Genomic DNA, 20,648 nt, shown 5'->3' with positions numbered 1-20,648 from the left:
AAGGTACAGTCTGAGTAGTTTTTAAGATTCACAATGGTACTCTAGTATCTTTGCCAGGAAAACACCAAATGGGGTCACAAAGACTCAGAAATGACTAAAATGACTCAACAACTATATATTATATTCATTCCACCCCCATCCCCAAAGGAAAATGTTACCTCCTTGAAAGTAGGAATTGACTCATTTTTGACTTGGTATTCCCAGTGCCTAGTGAGGCACCTTATACAACAAACTTAAATGTTTATTGCATTGAATTGTTTGTATTATGCTTTTGTTATCTCATTTGATCCTTGCAAAAACACTGTGAGAGTGACAGAACAAATAGAGTTCCTTTTTATAGATGGAGAAATTAAGTCATCTGCCCAAGTTTAAGTAAGTAGTAAAGGCTTTTGGACGCTTAGTTAAATTATTCTCCTGAATAAATTGTGTTTGCTGTTCATTGGTCTTTTGTGAACTGACTTGGAAATCCAAGTTGTATTGATAAATTTTTTTTTCATTCAATTTTATAAAAAAAAAAAAGGGAAAATAAGTTATAAGCTCTACAAAACCAGCCCTGCCACTAACCATGGGAGACTGAACAAGACATTCACTATTTCTAAGCCTCTTTTTCTATATCTGTAAAATGATGGTATAGTTTTTCCATGTCTCTTCCAGTTCTGAAATTCTTTGGCTCTATGACTTTCTATTAGAGAAACAAAGTGAACACCAGTCATGTTCTAGCAGAATGTCCACAGTGGCACTCACTATTTTGATTAATGTAATTGTGAATGCTATTTCTTCTAGAACTGAGGCCACATTTTAGTCTGGCATCTGAGAGTGATACAGCAGATCAGGATGACCTGGATGTTGAAGATGACCATGATGAACAGCCTTCCACTCAGACTAATCGAAGACCTCAGGCAGTCATTGAAGATGCTGTGGCCACCTCTGGGGTGAGCACACTCAGTTCCACAGTATCTCATGATTCCCAAGGTGCTCATAGATCTCTGAATGTCCAGCTGGGGAGGATGAAAATAGAGACAAATAGGTAAGTGTTCATTTTGTGATCTTGAGGGTTTTTTTCTTCTTTTTAAAATTACTTTTATTGACTATCAAAAAAATATTTTTGTTTCCTCCCTATTTAACTGTCCCTAAAGAAAGAAAAACAGTTTTAAAAATTGACACAATGCCCATGCTTGATAATATATGCAACATTTTATCCAAATTTTCCCTAATCTCTTTGCTGAGAGGAGGGAGGGATTTTTTTTTTTAATCTATGCTCTAAGACCATTATTGGTGCCAGTTTCACTTGCCAATATGTTTTCACTTACCAGTTCCTTTTAGTGACGTTTTCATTTATATTGTTGTAATAATTGTGAATATAATTTTTGATTCTACTTATTTCACTGTGTATCAGTTCATACAAGTTTTCTGTTTCTCAGAATTCTTTACATTTGTAATTTCTTATTGCATAATAATTGTCCATAATATTCATATGCCCAATCTATGAGAATCTACTTTGTTCCCAGGTTTTTAATACCACAAAAAAGTGCCTGAATACTAGCGTATGTATTAGAATTTTCTTTCTGTTTTGACCATATCAAGACATGTGCCCAATAATGGGATCACTGGATCAAAGGATGGGAATTTAGTCACTTTTCTTGAATGATTCCAATTTGTTTTCTAGAATGGGTGAACCATTTCACTATATATATCAGTGTGCCTGTCTTCCCTGTCCAACACTGATTTTGCCATTTTTGTTTAAATGTTTTTTGTTTGTAAAATCAATTCTTTTGTCCTGTCTACTTTGACAGACATGTAAAAATACAAATATAATTTTTAATGTGTCTGTCATTTTAGCATGACTTCCAGCCTATTCTTTACAAAATAATATTGATGGATTCCTGATTTTATCAGTTTAAGTACTCCCTCCAACACAAATCACCAACCCTTTCCCTTTGCCTTCTTGCCCTTTTGTTCATATTTTCCCACAAATCTTCTATAGCAGACCAGTCTAATGACAAAAGAGACCTTCCATTTGTATCTTTGCTATCGTTAAGACACCTCTGTAACTAAAAAGAATATTTTAACCTAGCCAGTTTGGTCGAAAATCACTTTTTGCTCCCATTAACATAGATGTCAATTTGTCCCTTCGAGTTTTATCTCTAGAATTTCTGGAACAACTCAGATATACTATCTTAGAGACTGCTTAGGAAACTGACTCCAGAACAGTATCTATTCCTTTTGACAGATAGTTAAACAAAGAACAGAGAGTACACTTTCTTGAACATCCATGAATAGAAATATAGAATTCTTTCCAGGAAAAAAAAAAGACAAAGTTAATGCTGCTATAGGGTTTATTTTTTGTTCCAACAAAATAATATATATATATATATATTAATAAATAGTTATTAATAAGTCACTGTTCATTTGACCAAAAATGCCTAAACTTATTAACTTATAAACTTATTTTGTCTTCATGAAAACTTAGCAGCATAGAAACTGCATAATATGAGAGACTTAAACTGACTGTTAGTATTTCCTCTTTTTTGTCCTGTTTTTGGTACAGCACAAGGGCTAAATTTTTATAATTTATAGCTTCCTGAAATAACAAAGGATTGGCATGTGGCAGTTGATTTTATAATTCTGGTTATGCAAGGAGATGGGACTTCCTTTGTTTTTTAACAAAGTAGACAAAAGCCATAAAATGGCCTGAAGGCTTTTTATAAAAGCTCAAACTTCACTATTAAGTTTATTCTTAAAGAGAAAGACATATGCTGTCTCATTACCACTTAGTGAAAATGTTCAGTCTTTCTCTAGGTATTTCAATAAAATTACTTTTCAGTGATTCATTTACGCTTTAAGAAATTACTCTGAAAAATGTGAAACATGCTTAGCAATATATATTGGCTTCCCAAGGTTAAAAAAAAATCTCAGTCCTCTTTGGTTTGATGAGGCATTTACCTTGGAAAGCTTTGTTATGAAATGGGTTAGGGGGTGACAAGTAGGAGGTATGATTTTCCATGCTGGAGTTCTCATTTCATGCCCTGATACCAAAATTCCTTCTGTGCCAAAACTATAATTCTCATAGTAAGAGAACTTTTTTGTTTTTGAAGCTACCCTTTGAGTTCAGCTTCATTCACTTCCTCCTGACCATACTTTGAGTTCTTCATTCACTTGTGGAAATCTAGTACACACATAAGAAAGGTTTGATGTGTGACACTTACTAGAAGTGATAATATAAACTGAGCATGAAATCTACTGAATAGAATAAATATATTGCCTCTTGAGGCAGACAGCCCTTTCATTCCATTAAGGAATAGCTTTAATATTCAGAAGCTATCCCTAACATCAATCTCATCTGCCTTCCTGCAACTTTTACCCATTAACGTTTCCACTTTTGACCTTAACCCCAAGAATTCCTGTCTTCACATTCTTTTGGTTAGCCCTGTTCCAATATTCCCAATCATTACTCTTTGAAGATTACATAAATAAGAAACTTTTTTGATATTAATGTAATTCTTCAATCAATTTTAATTTCACAACACACCAGTTAGTGTCCCTATCTCACCAACAGATTAGATTCCAAAAGTGCATCTGTTTATAATCTAGCAGCTCATTTCCCTATAGAAACAATTTTATAAATGGTGATCAGTCTCCCAGACTACTCACAAATGCCTATTTAGTCATAATGTTCACATGAAGCTCCTAGTATTTCTTTCATTGTGGTACAGATTTTTTCATCTTACCCATCTACCTTCTCATCCTGAGCAGTGCACTGACAATGGACCTTCTTTTGAATCTTACCTCTAATGAGTACTGTGTGATTTAGTTTCCTCATTTTTTAAATAAAGGTGGTGAACTAAAGCCTCCTCCAGTTCTGTGGGTTCCTCCAGATAGCTTGATATTGCACGGACACCCCTGAACACATTGGAGGTCTATTGAGATATACACCTCTCTAGTGATACCCTTTTTGCTGCTTCATATGCCCAATTCTTTCTCCAAAATATGTCTTAGCCTATTCATGCCTCCCTTGTACCTCATGGACCTTTTAATATTCAGGTGACCCTAAATTCTTGTGGGCCAAGAAAACATGAACTTTAGTAATTTCTACCATGCTGGAAAGGCTTTGAGTGCTATCCAAAAATTCTTCTGGCATAAGGATTATATTTCAAATATTTTCCCCATATTTCTATGAAAAAGCATGTCTCAGAAAAGGATCCTATATGAACATTGATTTAAAGCTTGATGGAACCTTTTAAGGCATTTAAAGATGAGGTTATGTCAAGTCACATAAGTAGCAAGTATCAAGTGGTGAAACCAGTATTAAAACCCAGATTTTCTGTTTTCATATCCAGTCTTCTTCTCTAAAAAAGAATAGAATATCACCTTCCCAAAGGGTTCCCCACCTCATAATTGAGAAGGGTGTCACTTCCTGAAAGATATGAGTAGGGAAATTGTTTAAATTTATTAAGCAACGCATGCCAACTGCCCAACAAATCAAGGCCAGGCCCCTTACCCAAATACAGAAGGAGATGGGTTTGTATATAATAAAAAAATTAGTCAAATAAGACAAATTAATTAAAAGGAAACATTATAACATTGGGTCATCTGATTTCTAATCAGATGAAAGACTAGGGACTTTCCTGTTGGGAGGGGAGAGTGAAGAGGTACAATTCCTTGAATTCAGAAAGAGGTCTCCCAAGTGTCTGAACAACCAAAGAAACATGGAAGCATTAAGTGATGGGTCAGCATGAGGCTAGTTTTCAAATAAAGCATATGGGTTACTTGAGATGAACAATTGTGAGAAAACTCCTTGCATCAGTCTTAGGGTCCAACTGCATTTCTGGTTAGCCTCGCTGAGGTCCTTGGTGAGCATTTTGAAATGGTCCAGCTTCCCAGCCATGTTGAGCTAGGTTCAAACAATGTAATATGGTTTTCCCCCCAACTCCCACATTTGAATAGTGTTTTCTCACAAAAATATAAGTTGGACTTCACCGATAATTGACTAGAAAGGTCATGAGTTGCTCCAGAGTTGTCACAAGATGAGCCAGTATGGTTCACTCAGTTGGCTTAATTCCCACTACCACTTGCTGTCCTAATCATTACCCTCCATTCCCTCACCACATCCCAGGAGTCACTCTAACCCTAGATTCCTCTTCTCTCTCATGTGTGCTCCTTATCCCTGAGAGCACGTACCATTTTCTTCCTTCTCTATGATTTTGTCAATAAGAGAGGAAATTCCCTATGACCACTACAGGAACAGACACCTATTGCAGTTCCCATGTAAAGGGGGTTCATAAGTGTTATATTTGTGTCTCAAAGATTGCCTTTTTTGGACCATAATCAATCATAGTCATAGAATGCTATTTCTTAAATTATATTAGTTTGAAAAGAGAAAAGGAAATTTTTTCTTCTTCATATAAACATATTACTCTTGGTTTTTTGATAGACAAGTAAGCCTTGCATAGTAAGTTTGATAAAACTCCAAATTTTAATTTGCCACTTAGCAACTACACAATAAAGTAATGGCAAAGTGATTTTGGTTAGAAATTATGTTTCTAGGATAAGTCATTTCAAGTCCTCCTTGCAGGCAAAGGAGAGACTGGAAGATTTCCTGATATTTTTAACTCTAACCAAAATTTAGTCTTATTGTTCAATTTGAATTTTTCTCCCTATAGACTACTGGAGGAATTAGTTCGGAAAGAAAGAGAATTCCAAGCACTCCTTCATCAAGCAATTGAAGAAAAAGATCAAGAAATTAAACACCTGAAACTTAAGTCACAGCCAATAGGTAAATGGTGAAGTCTTAAAGTAATGCCTACATTAACCAAAACAAGAAAAATCCTGAGAAAAAAGATACTTTCATTTCATCCCCACAAAGTCATCATGTATCACTTTGACTTATACCTATGAACAACCATTGTTTTGGGGGGAAAAAAGAATCTATCGTTACTGGTAGCAATGAATCGACAAATATTTATTAAGCATCTACTATGTGCCATGTCTTTTGCTAAGTGCTAGGGATACAAAAAAAGATGCGAACAATTAATAGGGTTTCAAATATATATATACATATGTGTATGTGTGTATATACATATATATTATATACACAGTAGGAACTTATTTTATGCAAACTCACATGCAAATTCAGTCATACATAATTGGCAATTGAAAACAAATAAAGGCAGAAAAATGCATGAAAAAAAATTAAATATACACTATTGTCCTAAGTAGCATTAAGTCTCAAAGCAGTTTTTATCTAATCGTGCTTATTCTCACTCTGATAAGCATTAGTGTGAGTCGGCACTTTGTTTTGTGCCAAACATCAACTCGTGCATCAGTCTTTGGCTCCAATTCTCCCTTGTAACAAGTTGCAGTCAGAACAGTATTTCAATCTCTTTCATTCATGTAATTTGGTTATTAAAAATGGCCTCAAAGTACAAGAGTAGTGATGCTGGTAGCTCTGATAAGCCTAAGAAAAGTTGTCAAGGACATAGGTATGTTCATATAACAAATAAATCAGATACACTGTACGTTGACCTCAGTCTAATGATGTCATTGTGGTCCTCTTCCTGTATGAAGAACAACCAGTCAACACAAATATATATAGTATATATGCATATATATACAAATATGTTTGGCTATATATTATACCCATCAAATATATTTAAACATTATATATACATATATATCCAACTAATTTTGGTTTCCACCAATTATATTTTTTGATGACAAAGTAAAAACCTATGAGGTTAATTCAAATTCTTATAACTGGAAAGTCAGGGTCCTCAGGTATCTAAATATATGACTATGTGCAAATTAAACATTTACAAATTACATCTTCCCTAGATATTCCTGGTCTATACGTTTGTCATCTAAATTCTCCTGGCATAGGAGCTGAAGATTCTGAACTTATCGACTGGCTGAGAGAGAATGGAGCTGATGAGGATACTATAAGCAGGGTAAAAAAAAAAATTAAGAATCTATGGAATGTGAACATAAAGAAGGAAACTATAAGTAAATTAGGTGAACACAGAATAGTATACCTGTTAGACCTTTGGGAAGGGAAAGATTTTAAAACCAAGCAAGACTTAGAAAGAGTCACAAAATGTAAAATAATTTTGACTACATCAAATTAAAAAGGTTTTGTACAAACAAAACCAATGTAACTAAAATCAGAAGGGTAGCAACAAATTGGGAAACAATCTTCATAAAAACCTCTGACAAAGGTTTAATTACTCAAATTTACAAAGAGCTAAATCAATTGTACAAAAAATCAAGCCATTCTTCAATTGATAAATGGGCAAGGGACATGAACAGGCAGTTCTCAGCCAAAGAAATCAAAACTATTAATAAGCACATGAAAAAGTTCTCTAAATCTCTTATAATCAGAGAGATACAAATCAAAACAACTCTGAGGTATCACCTCACACCTAGCAGATTGACTAACATGATAGCAAAGGAAAGTAATGAATCCTGGAGGGGATGTGGCAAAGTGGGGACACTAATTCATTGCTGGTGGAGTTGTGAATTGATCCAACCATTCTGGAGGGCAATTTGGAACTATGCCCAAAGGGTGATAAAAGACTGTCTGCCCTTTGATCCAGCCATAGCCCTGCTGGGCTTGTACCCCAAAGAGATAATAAGGAAAAAGACTTGTACAAGAATATTCATAGTTGCACTCTTTGTGGTGGCCAAAAATTGGAAAACGAGGGGATGCCCATCAATTGGGGAATGGCTGAACAAATTGTGGTATATGTTGGTTATGGAATACTATTGTGCTAAAAGGAATAATAAAGTGGAGGAATTCCATGGGGACTGGAACAACCTCCAGGAAGTGATGCAGAACGAAAGGAGCAGAACCAGGAAAACATTGTACACAGAGACTGATACATTGTGGTACAATCGAAGGTGATGGACTTCTCCATTAGTGGCAATGCAGTATCCCTGAACAATCTGCAGGGATCTAAAAAATACTATCCAAAAGCAGAGGATAAACTGTGGAAGTAAAAACACCGATGAAAAGCAACTTCTTGACTACAGGGGTTGAGGGGATATGACTGAGGAGAGACTCTAAATGAACACTCTAATACAAATACCAACAACAGGGAAATGGGTTCAAGTCAAGATCACATGTGATAACCAGTGGAATCGTGCGTCAGCTATGGGAGAGGAAAAGGTGGTGAGGGGGGGGGGGCGGGGAGGAAAAGAAAATGATCTTTGTTTCCAGTGAATAATGTTTGGAAATGACCAAATAAAATAATGTTCAAAATTAAAAAAAAAAAACAACTCTGAGGTATCACCTCACACCTAGCAGATTGGCTAACATAACAGCTATGGAAAGTAATGAATGCTGGAGGGGATGTGGCAAAGTAGGGACACTAATTCATTGCTGGTGGAGTTGTGAATTAATCCAACCATTCTGGAGGGCAATTTGGAACTATGCCCAAAGGGTGATAAAAGACTGTCTGCCCTTTGATCCAGCCATAGCACTGCTGGGCTTGTACCCCAGAGAGATAATAAGGAAGAAGACATGTACAAGAATATTCATAGTTGCACTCTTTGTGGTGGCCAAAAATTGGAAAATGAGGGGATGTCCTTCAATTGGGGAATGGCTGAACAAATTGTGGTATATGTTGGTGATGAAATACTATTGTGCTAAAAGGAATAATAAAGTGGAGGAATTCCATGGAGACTGGAACAACCTCCAGGAAGTGATGCAGAGCAAAAGGAGCAGAACCAGGAAAACATTGTACACAGAGACTAATACACTGTGGTACAATCGAAGGTAATGGACTTCTCCATTAGTGGCAATGCAGTGTCCCTGAACAATCCTGCAGGGATCTAAAAAACACTATCCACAAGCAGAAAATAAACTGTGGGAGTAAAAATACCGATGAAAAGCAACTGCTTGACTACAGGGGTGGAGGGGATATGACTGAGGAGAGACTCTAAATGAACAATCTAATGCAAATACCAACAACATGGAAATAGGTTTGAATCAAGAACACATGTGATGCCCAGTGGAACTGCGAGTCAGCTGTGGGAGAGGTGGGGGGGGAGGGAAGAAAGGAAGATGATCTTTGTTTCCAATGAATAATGTTTGGAAATGACCAAATAAAAATTAAAAAGAAAAAAAGAAAAAAAAGAATCTATGGAATGACTATTTTCTGGGAGCCAAAGGGTGAAGGGGGAGGAAGCAGAAAATTGTCTTTTTAAAATTTATTTTAAATGTTTTTTTTCCCATGGTTACATGATTCATGTTCTCCCCCACCCCTCTTACATCCCGCCTCCCAGAGCTGACAAGCAATTCCACTGGGTTATACATATATTATCAGTCAAAATCTATTTCCATATGATTCATTCTTGTAATGGAATAATCTTTTAAAACCTAAACCCCAAATCCTATATCCATATAAACAAATGATAAATCATATATTTTCTTCTGCATTTATACTCCAAAGGTTCTTTCTCTAGCTGTAGATAGCATTCTTTCTCATAAGTCTCTCAGAATTGTTCTGGATCATTGCATTGCTATTAATGGCAAAGTCTATTACATTTGATTGTCCCACAATGTTTCACTTTCTGTGTACAATGTTCTTCTGGTTCTACTCATTTCACTGCATATCAGTTCATGGAGGTCTTTCAAGTTCATATAGAAATCCATCGATTCATTATTCCTTATAGCACAATAGTATTCCATCATCATATACCACAATTTGTTCATCCATTCCTCAATTGAGGGACACCCCCTTATTTTCCAATTTTTGGCCACCACAAAAATCACAGCTTTAAATATTTTTGTACAAACAGGTCCTTTCCCATTTTTTAACTTTTTGGGGTACAAACCTAGTAGTGGTATTGCTGGATCAAAGGGCATGCAGAAAACTTTCAATCATGTTAGAAAAAGGATGAAATGTTGTAATGGGTAAATAGATAAAAAAGAACAAGAAGTTTTTATTTATTTTTGTATCTAATTCAGTCACACAACTCAAAAAATATTTTGATAGAAACTAGAAGTTTTTGTGTCATTTCTTTGCAACTTTAGACCTTTCTAAACAATGAATATGCTATTTAATGCAGTAGATGGAATTGGTGACCTTAATACAAGCACAACCAATTCATTTTGGTCCAGTTGGATAGTGTATCTAATTGTAGGGTTCTCACTGATTTTTCTTGAGTTGGTTATGACCAACATAAATGTTAATTACTTAAATGTTTATATAACTGTTTATTATAAGATGCATAAATTATATTACTCCTTTTATTCTAGCCCAGCATCCTTACAAGAATGACATTGTCAAAATCCCAGTTTTTTGTTTAAGATAAAATCATGAGATCAATTGTTCCACCTTCCCCACCAAACCCCCCAAGTGAAAACTACTGTGTGACCAGACAAAACTTAGATCAACTCTATAAAGAATTACAATGTCTCAAGTTATTGATAAATGATTAGGAAAAATACATCCCAGCTAAGACATATAATCATAAAACACTTCATTCAATGTTTTTAAAAAACAATATTCATGCCTGTGACCAGATTAAAACTCTGCTTTTTATAGTGTAGCACCAATGATCTTTGACTACCCATAAAAAAAAAAAACCGTGTTAATCAGAAGCTATTTTGAAATTAAGCAAATCAGTAAAATTTGGGATTATTCGGACACAGCCATGGCTAAAATATCTCTTTAAATGGGAAATGTCCACTAATCAAACAGACAGAATTGTAATGGTGACAGTATTTAGCCCACTTGACAAAGTAAAAATAGTAAGCAAAGTAAAAAAGTACAGCTTGGCTAACTTGTTAAAAGACCTTAAATGTCCTTATTTTTATTTCTTCTTTATTTTCCCCTTAGTTTTTGGCTGAAGACTACAGTCTAGAGGATGTTCTCTACTATGTTACCAGGGATGATTTGAAATGCCTGCGGCTGAGGTAATATACTCTTTTTATTGTTGTTTAAAAAATATAGTGTGGTGATCTCATTGAGCTAGTCCTAAAATTCCAAAATGTTTACATAGACACATTAGCTGGCAGAATTTCTTGAAAAATACTAGACAATTTTTTTTGTTACTTTTTGATTTTTATTTGAGTTTGAAATTCTAAAAATCATTCCATTTGAAAATATATTTACTGAAAATGAGGTTGATGCTCCTTAAAAATTTTCAAAGTTCAGTCTATTTTAGATCCTGACAAATAGTTCTTTATGTTATGTGGAGAATGTATAAAGCCACTTCTCAAGAGTAGCTGATTTGAAAGATGTCATATTTTGATTTTTCACTTTATTTTGTACTCAAGACTGTGAATTGAAAGGGAAAAGGAAGTAAGAGGTAGGTTGAGGATAGATTTGGAGTTACAAAGGACTATTAAAAAAAGGAAGTTAAATTCAGACCTTTTATGATCATAATACTTTAGTGTTTGGAAGTCATGCAGAATTGAGGGCATTGTGGAAATAAAGTATTATACTCACCATGTTTGTATATTTTTATCTAGGGGAGGGATGCTGTGTACACTGTGGAAAGCCATCACTGACTTTCGAGAAAAACAACCTTGATTGTCTATGGCTCGACAGGTTTCTGCTCTTCAGTGGAGATTCTGAAAATTCACCCATCACAGGACTGATGTTTTCAGGAAGGATGGGTGGCAGGCGGGGGTTGGGGTGGGGGGATTGGGTTTGGGGGGTGGGGATTGGAAGAGGTGAAGGAGAAGAAAAACCCTGCACTTTAATCCAGTATTTGTTTACCAGTGCTAAAAAACAACACTGCAGCTTCCTAACTGCTTCAATTTCTACAATTCCTATGGACTCTCTTTAAAGAATGTTTAGGGTTCTTTTAGTCTAAACATTTTTTACACGGGGATGTATTTTTATCCTAGCAGCTATGATCCTTAAAGAAGCAAATGTTAATTTCACACAAAACAGATGTAACATTTCATATGATTGTGCATCACTGGAACAAAAGCAAAATGTGACCATAATTTTTTTTTAGGTTTACATTTGTTTGTAACATATCCTAATAACTTAGAGTAATAATTCATAATTTCAAATATTATATTGTGTAAAGCTTATTTTTAAGTGTGCAGAATCTGTGAGCAATTGTTTTTACTTATTAGTTTATGTTAATTATATTATTGTATAGTTTTTGTAACTTAAGTTTCTGGTCTATGGTACATTTTGTTTTAGAGTTGTTTATGTACTACTGAACTGTACCAGTTGTATATGCCTGAATCATAGTAATGTTAGCTTGTTCTAAAGCTATCTATTGTGACACATTCTTCAAAGTAAAAAGAATCTAAACGTAGTTTTTGATAAATTCTGACTAGTGTTTTTATTTGATTTTGTGAAATCAGATTAACTCTTGGGTAAAATTCTTCGCCAATGTACTCACTTAGAACATTTCATGGAGTTTAGGTTTTGTGCAAGAGCTCACAGAATGACCAACTCTCCAGCTTCCCCTTCAGTAAAAAAATAAAGGCAAGAAAGAGCACTGGATTTGAAGTCAGAAGTCAACAACATAAATGGCTAATACTTATATTCAGTTCAATCCAATAAACATTTGTCAAGGGTCTATTCTGTGCCAGGTACTATGCTAGGTGTTAGGGTTACAAATAAGAAAAATAAAAGCAGTCCTTGCCTGCAAGGTGCTGACAGTCTAATGGGGAAGACACTACAGTAAAGGAATGGGAGGTGGAGGGGCCAGGAAGGCAGCTAGGTGGATCAGTGGATTGAGCACGAGCCCTGGAGACAGGGAGTTGTGAGTTCAAATGTGTCCTCAGATCCTTGCCAGCCAGGTGCCCCTGGGCAAGTCACTTAAACCAACTGCTAACCCTTACCACATAGCAATACATAATATTGATTTCTAAGAAAAGTTTATTTCTTTTTAATTTGGGGATGGGAAAGGAGCCACTGGGGCAGGAAAACAGAGCTACACATAATGTGGAATGAGTTAGAAGTCCAAATGCCACCCTCCATGAAGGGAAGCTTTGAAAGGAGTTTGGCACTCTAGCATTTCAATCCAAGAGGAGAGGAGGCTGAGGGAGGAATTGACTATCCAAGGCTGAATGAGAAGCCTGAGAATGATGTCTGTGTGTTGTTCAGTCTAATCAGTAATGTCTGACTTTTTGTGACCCCATCAGGGGTTTTCTTGACAAAGATACTGGAGTGGTTTGCCATTTCCTTCTCCAGCTCAATTTACAGATGAGGAAACTGAAGCAAACAGGGTGATATGAGTTGTCCAGAGTCTACAACTAGTAAATGTCTGAGGCCAGATTTGAACCCAGGAAGAACAGTCTTCCTGACTCCTGGCATGATACTCAAGTCACTGTACCACCCTCGGTGAAATGTGGGGTGATTAGTTTATCCTGGGAGGAAGAACCAAGCAGAACAGCAGACAAAGAGCAGAGTGACTTTATAGAGTTTAGGACAAACCCAGGAGCATTAAATGTTGAGGGAGTCAAAGTCTAGACCACCTGGGCAAAGTCAAAAAGGTAGGAGAGGCATTGAAATACATGGGAATACCCTAATAAGCCAGACAACATCTAAACAAGTCAACAAGTCTTCATATAGCAATCTGAGATGCTGTGAGGGAGCCAGGAGGGAGGGAAAGCATTTATTAAGCACCGACTCTGTACCAGACACAGTGCTAAGCACTTTTATTATCTCCCTGGATCTTCAGAACAACCCTACACAGTAAGTGTTTTCATTAGCATCCTGCCCAGGGTCACACAGTTATTAAGTGTCTGAGGTTGGATTTGAACACAGGTCTTCCTAAACCCAGGTCTGGCACTCTACCCACCATCCCATCTAATGAGAGTTTTTGCCCTTTGAAATTATAGTTTTTGAACCATAACTTAGCATGAAATAATCAGCAAATAGTATCATAATCTGAAATAGACTCTACATAGCATAGGTATATTTTTAATTTATGCATTTATATGTATATATAAAGATATGTTTCTAAGCTACATATAATTTATCTTTCTATTCTGTTGGCATATGTATATATTATACATAATATATTTGTGTATGTATTATGTGTGTCTTTAAGGCTCCATAGAGAAGGGTAGTGTATATGTTAGGTAAATGTTAGAATGTACAAAGTATATAGATAGTGTATATTATATATATATATATATATATATGTATGTATATATATACATGTTTATCATGTATTTAATAAGTACTACCCTGTAGTATATAGCATAATATAAAGATAATCCTTGATAAACTTGAATATGTGAGATATATTTAATTCACTATAATGCCTCTTAAATATTTTAAATGGCCTTTGAGTAATATTTATACAGTGCATAGGCTATAAATATACACATATAATGCTTGTGTGGCATATAAATGGAGTATACTAACCTCATATAAAGGTTATAAGTATAGCAAATACTATTTAGAACATGTTTATATGTGTAACGCATATAATAATTGGCACTGTGCATGTTTAGTACATTTATACTAAATATAAAAATATACAGAGATACTGCTCAATGTACCTAGTACTGGGTATATATTCTATATATACTATATAATATACTATATACTACTACATATGCTTTATAACACACATGACTATGTATGCTATATACTATATGCTATATAATATATATACTATATACTACTATACACTACTATATATGCTGTTAAGACAAATATATCTATTTTAATGAAATCAACCAGCAACCTTTAACTCAATCAATCAAGAACTCAAAGCACCCCCACTTAACACTTAAGTAAGAGAGTTCATAAGTCAAAAACTCTCACCTCCAAAGGGGACTGCCCAGCCCTGGGTAGGACTAAGCAAATTGAAAGACTGCAGTTGGTTTCTGTGAAGATGGGGGAGAGACAGGAAAAGACATGGAAAATGGGGTATAAACGAGACTAACATGGGCTGGAGAGCATGGCCTACTACCATTCCTTTCCTGGTGTTTGGAGAGATTGGTTCTGGAGATTTCTTCCTTGACTTTGGAAGAGTCTCTTTTCACTGGATCCTACGTTGGTTTGCTGGGTGAGTGGTTCAGGCTATAGAGGAGGCTGGGCTGGTGGACTTTTGACTGAAGACTCCATACTGTATTAATTAGAATCAAGACCTAAGGAAGCCTCCTGCGGGGGAACTGGACTGGACTTTACCAGAGAAGTTCTTAGGGCTGGTAAGAATCTGTCTCTTTATCTACATTTCCCACTTTTACTCTTTCTACCTCTTTGTAAATAAAAGCTGCTAAAAGTCATTTTGACTTAAGCTATATTATTTTAAAATCAGCAACCACAATATTACTTTATAATTCTATTATTGAGTCAAAAACCTAAATTTAAATCTTACAATGCTATGTGCTATATGATATATACTACCATATATGCTATATACTACATAATATACTATATACTACTGTCCTATGGAGTATAAACTAATCTCATAGATAAATATTTATGTCTATATCCTATGTGTCCATACCATGTACAAATGGAGTATATGATGAATAGAATTACTACTATCTATAGTATCTACTACATCTGGCATAGATGTAAAATATATTCTATACTATACTCTGTCCTTTTATCCTCACAAAATCCCTTGAAGGGAGGTGTTCTTATCTTCCTTATTATTACAAATAAGAAAGCTGAGACCAACAGAGGTTTAGTGACTTTGGGTCAAGCAGTTAAGGTTGGATTTGAACCCAAGTCTTCCTGACCCCAAGTCCATTACAATTCCTAACTCTGTTTGTTGTACTATGCAGCTTCCTTAAAAGAATAATAACTAACATAAGCATTTACTATGTGCCAGGCATTGTGCTAGGCACTTTACAATTCTGTTCTCATTTGATCCTCACAACAACCCTGAAAGGAAAGTGATAAATCATTATCATCACAGTGCAGGATGGAAACAAGTACTTCATTCCAAAATATCATGATAGCTGCAAGAACCCAAAAGAATTCTGAAGGAATTGTAGTAATACTAAATTCTTGCCACACCAAGCATTAAAAACAAAGAACTATTAAAAGTATCTAGACAATTTTGGTAAAATCCTGCACATACTTTCATATTTGTTTTGTTTTTTTTTTTTAATTAAGTTTCTTTTGAAAATGAGGTGGGGAGAAAGGAGTAACTACCAGAGTGGTGCTTAAAGGGGGAGCTGGATACATGAGCCAGATCTCAGTGGAAGGGCAAGATTTGGCAAGTGGAAAGGTGGGGAACATGACTGCATCTTATTCGGGAAACAAGGACTGGACTGGTTTGGCTGGAGGAGTGGAGATAAGGCTGAAGTGAGAGGAGGTGAGGAGCTGCCAGATTAAGGAGAGCTTTGAATATCAGGTTAAGAAATCAGGACTCTACAATGCTGATCTCATTACCTAGGAAAATCTAGCAGTTGCATAGAAAGGAGAGGGGAAACAACTGTATCTACCAATACAGCCAACAAAGAAAAATAATATGTAAAAATATTTCAGCAAGAAGACGAGACTTTCTGACCAAAAGTGAGTTTTTTAGGAAATTCTGTTACAGTATATTAGAAGTAGATCAGGATTCTTTTCAAAGACTCTACTAGAAATGTTAAGTTTTTAAATTTCAGATAATACAATATTCTTTCAACAATCATAAGGGAAGGTGTTGTTCAATCACATTTATTTAATACACTTTTGAAGGATATAATTTCTGACATCTGAGCTCACATCCAAATGAATTTTTATTAGTAGAAAACCTGGTAAAAAGAATCATTGGATTTTGAAAGCCTGCAAAAAAATTGTTAGTTTGCCTATAAAACTGTTCTAGAGATCTACAAAACATATTGAGGACAGACCAGGACAGAAATATCCTTTTTTTTTTTTTTTTAATTCTTATCTTCAATCAATAGCATATTGGTTCCAAAGCAGAAAAGCAGTAAAGGAGTTAAAAAAAAAAAGCAATGGGGGTTAAGTGACTTGTCACACAGCTAGGATGTGTCTGAGGCCAGATTTAAACCCAGGATCTATCTCCCATCTCTAGTCCTGGCTCTAAACTTCCTGGACTACCTAGTTACCCCCAGGAAATATCCTTTTTTTTTTTTTTTTTTTTTTTTATTTTAGCAACACTATTTTATTTTATTTTATTTTTTTTTTAATTTTAATATTATTTTATTTGGTCGTTTTCATACATTATTCACTGGAAACAAAGATCGTTTTCTTTTCCTCCCCTCCCCCCCCCCCCCCCCCCCCCCCCCCCCCCCCCGCCTTTCCCTCTCCCATAGCCGACGCATGATTCCACTGGTTATCACATGTGTTCTTGACTCGAACCCATTTCCCTGTTGTTGGAGTTTGCATTATAGTGTTCATTTAGAGTCTCTCCTCAGTCTTATCTCCTCCAACCCTGTGGTCGAGCAGTTGCTTTTCAGCGGTGTTTTTACTCCCACAGTTTATCCTCTGCTTGTGGGTAGTATTTTTTTTTTTAGCTCCCTGCAGATTGTTCAGGGAAATTGCATTGATACTTATGGAGAAGTCCATCACCTTCGATTGTACCACAATGTATCAGTCTCTGTGTATAATGTTTTCCTGGTTCTGCTCCTTTCGCTCTGCATCACTTCCTGGAGGTTGTTCCAGTTCACATGGAATTCCTCCACTTTATTATTCCTTTTAGCACAATAATATTCCATCACCAACATATACCACAATTTGTTTAGCCATTCCCCAATTGAGGGGCATCCCCTCATTTTCCAATTTTTGGCCACCACAAAGAGCGCAGCTATGAATATTTTTGTACAAGTCTTTTTGTCCATTATCTCTTTGGGGTACAAGCCCAGCAGTGCTATGGCTGGATCAAAGGGCAGACAGTCTTTTATCGCCCTTTGGGCATAGTTCCAAATTGCCCTCCAGAATGGTTGGATCAATTCACAACTCCACCAGCAATGAATTAATGTCCCCACTTTGCCACATCCCCTCCAGCATTCATTACTTTGCATAGCTGTCATGTTAGCCAATCTGCTAGGTGTGAGATGATACCTCAGAGTTGTTTTGATTTGCATCTCTCTGATTATAAGAGATGTAGAGCACTTTTTCATGTGCTTATTAATAGTTTTGATTTCTTTGGCTGAGAATTGCCTGTTCATGTCCCTTGCCCATTTGTCAATTGGAGAATGGCTTGATTTTTTGTACAATTGATTTAGTTCTTTATAAATTTTAGTAATTAAACCCTTGTCAGAGGTTTTTATGAAGATTGTTTCCCAATTTGTTGCTACCCTTCTGATTTTGGTTACATTGGTTTTGTTTGTACAAAAACTTTTTAATTTGATGTAATCCAGATTATTTATTTTGCATTTTGTAATTCTTTCTAATTCTTGCTTGGTTTTGAAGTATTTCCCTTCCCAAAGGTCTGACATGTATACTATTCTGTGTTCGCCTAATTTTCTTATAGTTTCTTTCTTTATGTTCAAGTCATTCATCCATTTTGAATTTATCTTGGTGTAGGGTGTGAGGTGTTGATCTAAGCCTAATCTTTCCCACACTGTCCTCCAATTTTCCCAACAGTTTTTATGAAATAGTGGATTTTTGTCCCAAAAGCTGGGATCTTTGGGTTTGTCATATACTGTCTTGCTGAGGTTGCTTGCCCCCAGTCTATTCCACTGATCCTCCTTTCTGTCTCTTAGCCAGTACCAAATTGTTTTGATGACCGCTGCTTTATAATATAGTCTGAGATCTGGGACTGCAAGACCCCCTTCCTTTGTATTTTTTTTCATTAATTCCCTGGGTATCCTTGATCTTTTGTTTTTCCAAATGAACTTTGTTATGTTTTTTTCTAAATCAGTAAAAAAAATTTTTGGGAGTTCCATGGGTATGGCACTAAATAGATAGATGAGTTTGGGTAGGATGGTCATTTTTATTATATTGGCTCGTCCTACCCATGAGCAGTTAATGTTCTTCCAATTGTTCAAGTCTAGTTTTAGTTGTGTGGAAAGTGTTTTGTAGTTGTGTTCATATAGATCCTGTGTTTGTCTCGGGAGATAGATTCCTAAGTATTTTATTTTGTCTTGGGTAATTTTGAATGGGATTTCTCTTTCTAGTTCTTGCTGCTGAGCTGTGTTGGAATTATATAGAAATGCTGATGACTTATGTGGGTTTATTTTGTATCCTGCAACTTTGCTAAAGTTGTTGATTATTTCAATTAACTTTTTGGTTGAATCTCTAGGATTCTTTAAGTAGACCATCATGTCATCTGCAAAGAGTGATAATTTGGTCTCCTCCTTGCCTATTTTGATGCCTTCAATTTCTTTTTCTTCTCTAATTGCTACTGCTAGTGTTTCTAATACAATGTCAAATAATAGAGGTGATAATGGGCATCCTTGTTTCACTCCTGATCTTAATGGGAATGGATTTAGTTTATCCCCATTGCAGATGATATTAGCTGATGGTTTTAGATATATACTGTTTATTATTTTTAGGAATGACCCTTCTATTCCTATGCTTTCTAGTGTTTTTAGTAGGAATGGGTGTTGTATTTTATCAAAGGCTTTTTCTGCATCTATTGAGATAATCATGTGATTCTTGTTGGTTTGCTTGTTGATGTGGTCAATTATGTGGATAGTTTTCCTAATGTTGAACCAGCCCTGCATCCCTGGTATGAATCCTACTTGATCATGGTGGATGACCCTTCTAATCACTTGCTGGAGTCTTTTTGCTAGTATCCTATTTAAGATTTTTGCATCTATATTCATTAGGGAGATTGGCCTATAGTTTTCTTTCTCTGTTTTTGGCCTGCCTGGCTTTGGAATTAGTACCATGCTTGTGTCATAAAAGGAGTTTGGTAGGACTCCCTCTTTGCTTATTATGTCGAATAGTTTGTGTAATATTGGGGTTAACTGTTCTCTGAATGTTTGATAGAATTCACTGGTGAATCCATCAGGCCCTGGGGATTTTTTCTTAGGCAGTTCTTTGATGGCTTGATGGATTTCAATTTCTGATATGGGATTATTTAAGAAAACTATTTCTTCTTCTGTTAGTCTAGGCAATTTATATTTTTGTAAATATTCATCCATATCACCTAGATTGGTAAATTTATTGCCATATAGTTGGGCAAAGTAGTTTTTAATGATTGCCTTAATTTCCTCTTCATTTGAGGTGAGATCCCCCTTTTCATCCTTGATGCTATTAATTTGCCTTTCTTCTTTCCTTTTTTTAATTAAATTAACCAGTACTTTGTCTATTTTGTCTGTTTTTTCAAAGTACCAGCTTCTAGTCTTGTTTATTAGCTCAATAGTTCTGTCACTTTCTATTTTATTAATTTCTCCCTTAATTTTTAGGATCTCTAGTATGGTTTTCTTCTGGGGGTTTTTAATTTGTTCATTCTCAAGTTTTTTGATTTGCATTTCCAATTCCTTGGTCTCTGTCCTCCCTAATTTGTTAATATATGCACTCAGGGATATGAATTTTCCTCTAAGTACTGCCTTGGCTGCATCCCATAAGGTTTGAAAGGATGTTTCGCCGTTGTCATTTTCTTCAACGAAATTGTTAATTGTTTCTATGATTTCTTCTCTAACTAAATGGTTTTGGAGTATCATGTTATTTAATTTCCAATTAATTTTTGATTTGGGTCTCCATGTACCCTTGCCGATCAATATTTTAATTGCCTTGTGATCTGAAAAGGCTGCAGTTAATATTTCTGCTTTTCTGCATTTAAGTGCCATGTTTCTATGACCTAGT

The 20,648-nt window shown here is 35.6% G+C and overlaps 1 protein-coding gene across 4 annotated transcripts in view; it reads left to right on the top strand.

The window, feature by feature from the left end:
- MAP3K5 (mitogen-activated protein kinase kinase kinase 5) overlaps positions 1 to 12,291 on the top strand; it is a 314,935-nt gene extending 302,644 nt beyond the window's left edge. For 2 of the 4 annotated variants that reach the window (XM_007484616.3, XM_001380729.5), the window contains 5 exons: positions 784 to 1,027; positions 5,661 to 5,773; positions 6,832 to 6,944; positions 10,839 to 10,915; positions 11,474 to 12,291. In XM_007484616.3, the coding sequence (XP_007484678.2) occupies positions 784 to 1,027; positions 5,661 to 5,773; positions 6,832 to 6,944; positions 10,839 to 10,915; positions 11,474 to 11,534 (608 nt within the window). In that variant the 3' untranslated portion in view covers positions 11,535 to 12,291. Of the gene's footprint in view, positions 1 to 783; positions 1,028 to 5,660; positions 5,774 to 6,831; positions 7,323 to 10,838; positions 10,916 to 11,473 lie in introns of those variants that run through there. The other 2 variants (XM_056818868.1, XM_056818867.1) reach the window with 1 other exon arrangement.
- Positions 12,292 to 20,648: the final 8,357 nt, after the last annotated feature.

Source organism: Monodelphis domestica, chromosome 2 (genome assembly GCF_027887165.1).
Source record: "Monodelphis domestica isolate mMonDom1 chromosome 2, mMonDom1.pri, whole genome shotgun sequence".
NCBI classification, from domain to species: Eukaryota; Metazoa; Chordata; class Mammalia; order Didelphimorphia; family Didelphidae; genus Monodelphis; species Monodelphis domestica.
The sequence above is the reverse complement of the archived record's forward strand: the minus strand, read 5'-3'. Positions and strand labels throughout refer to the sequence as shown.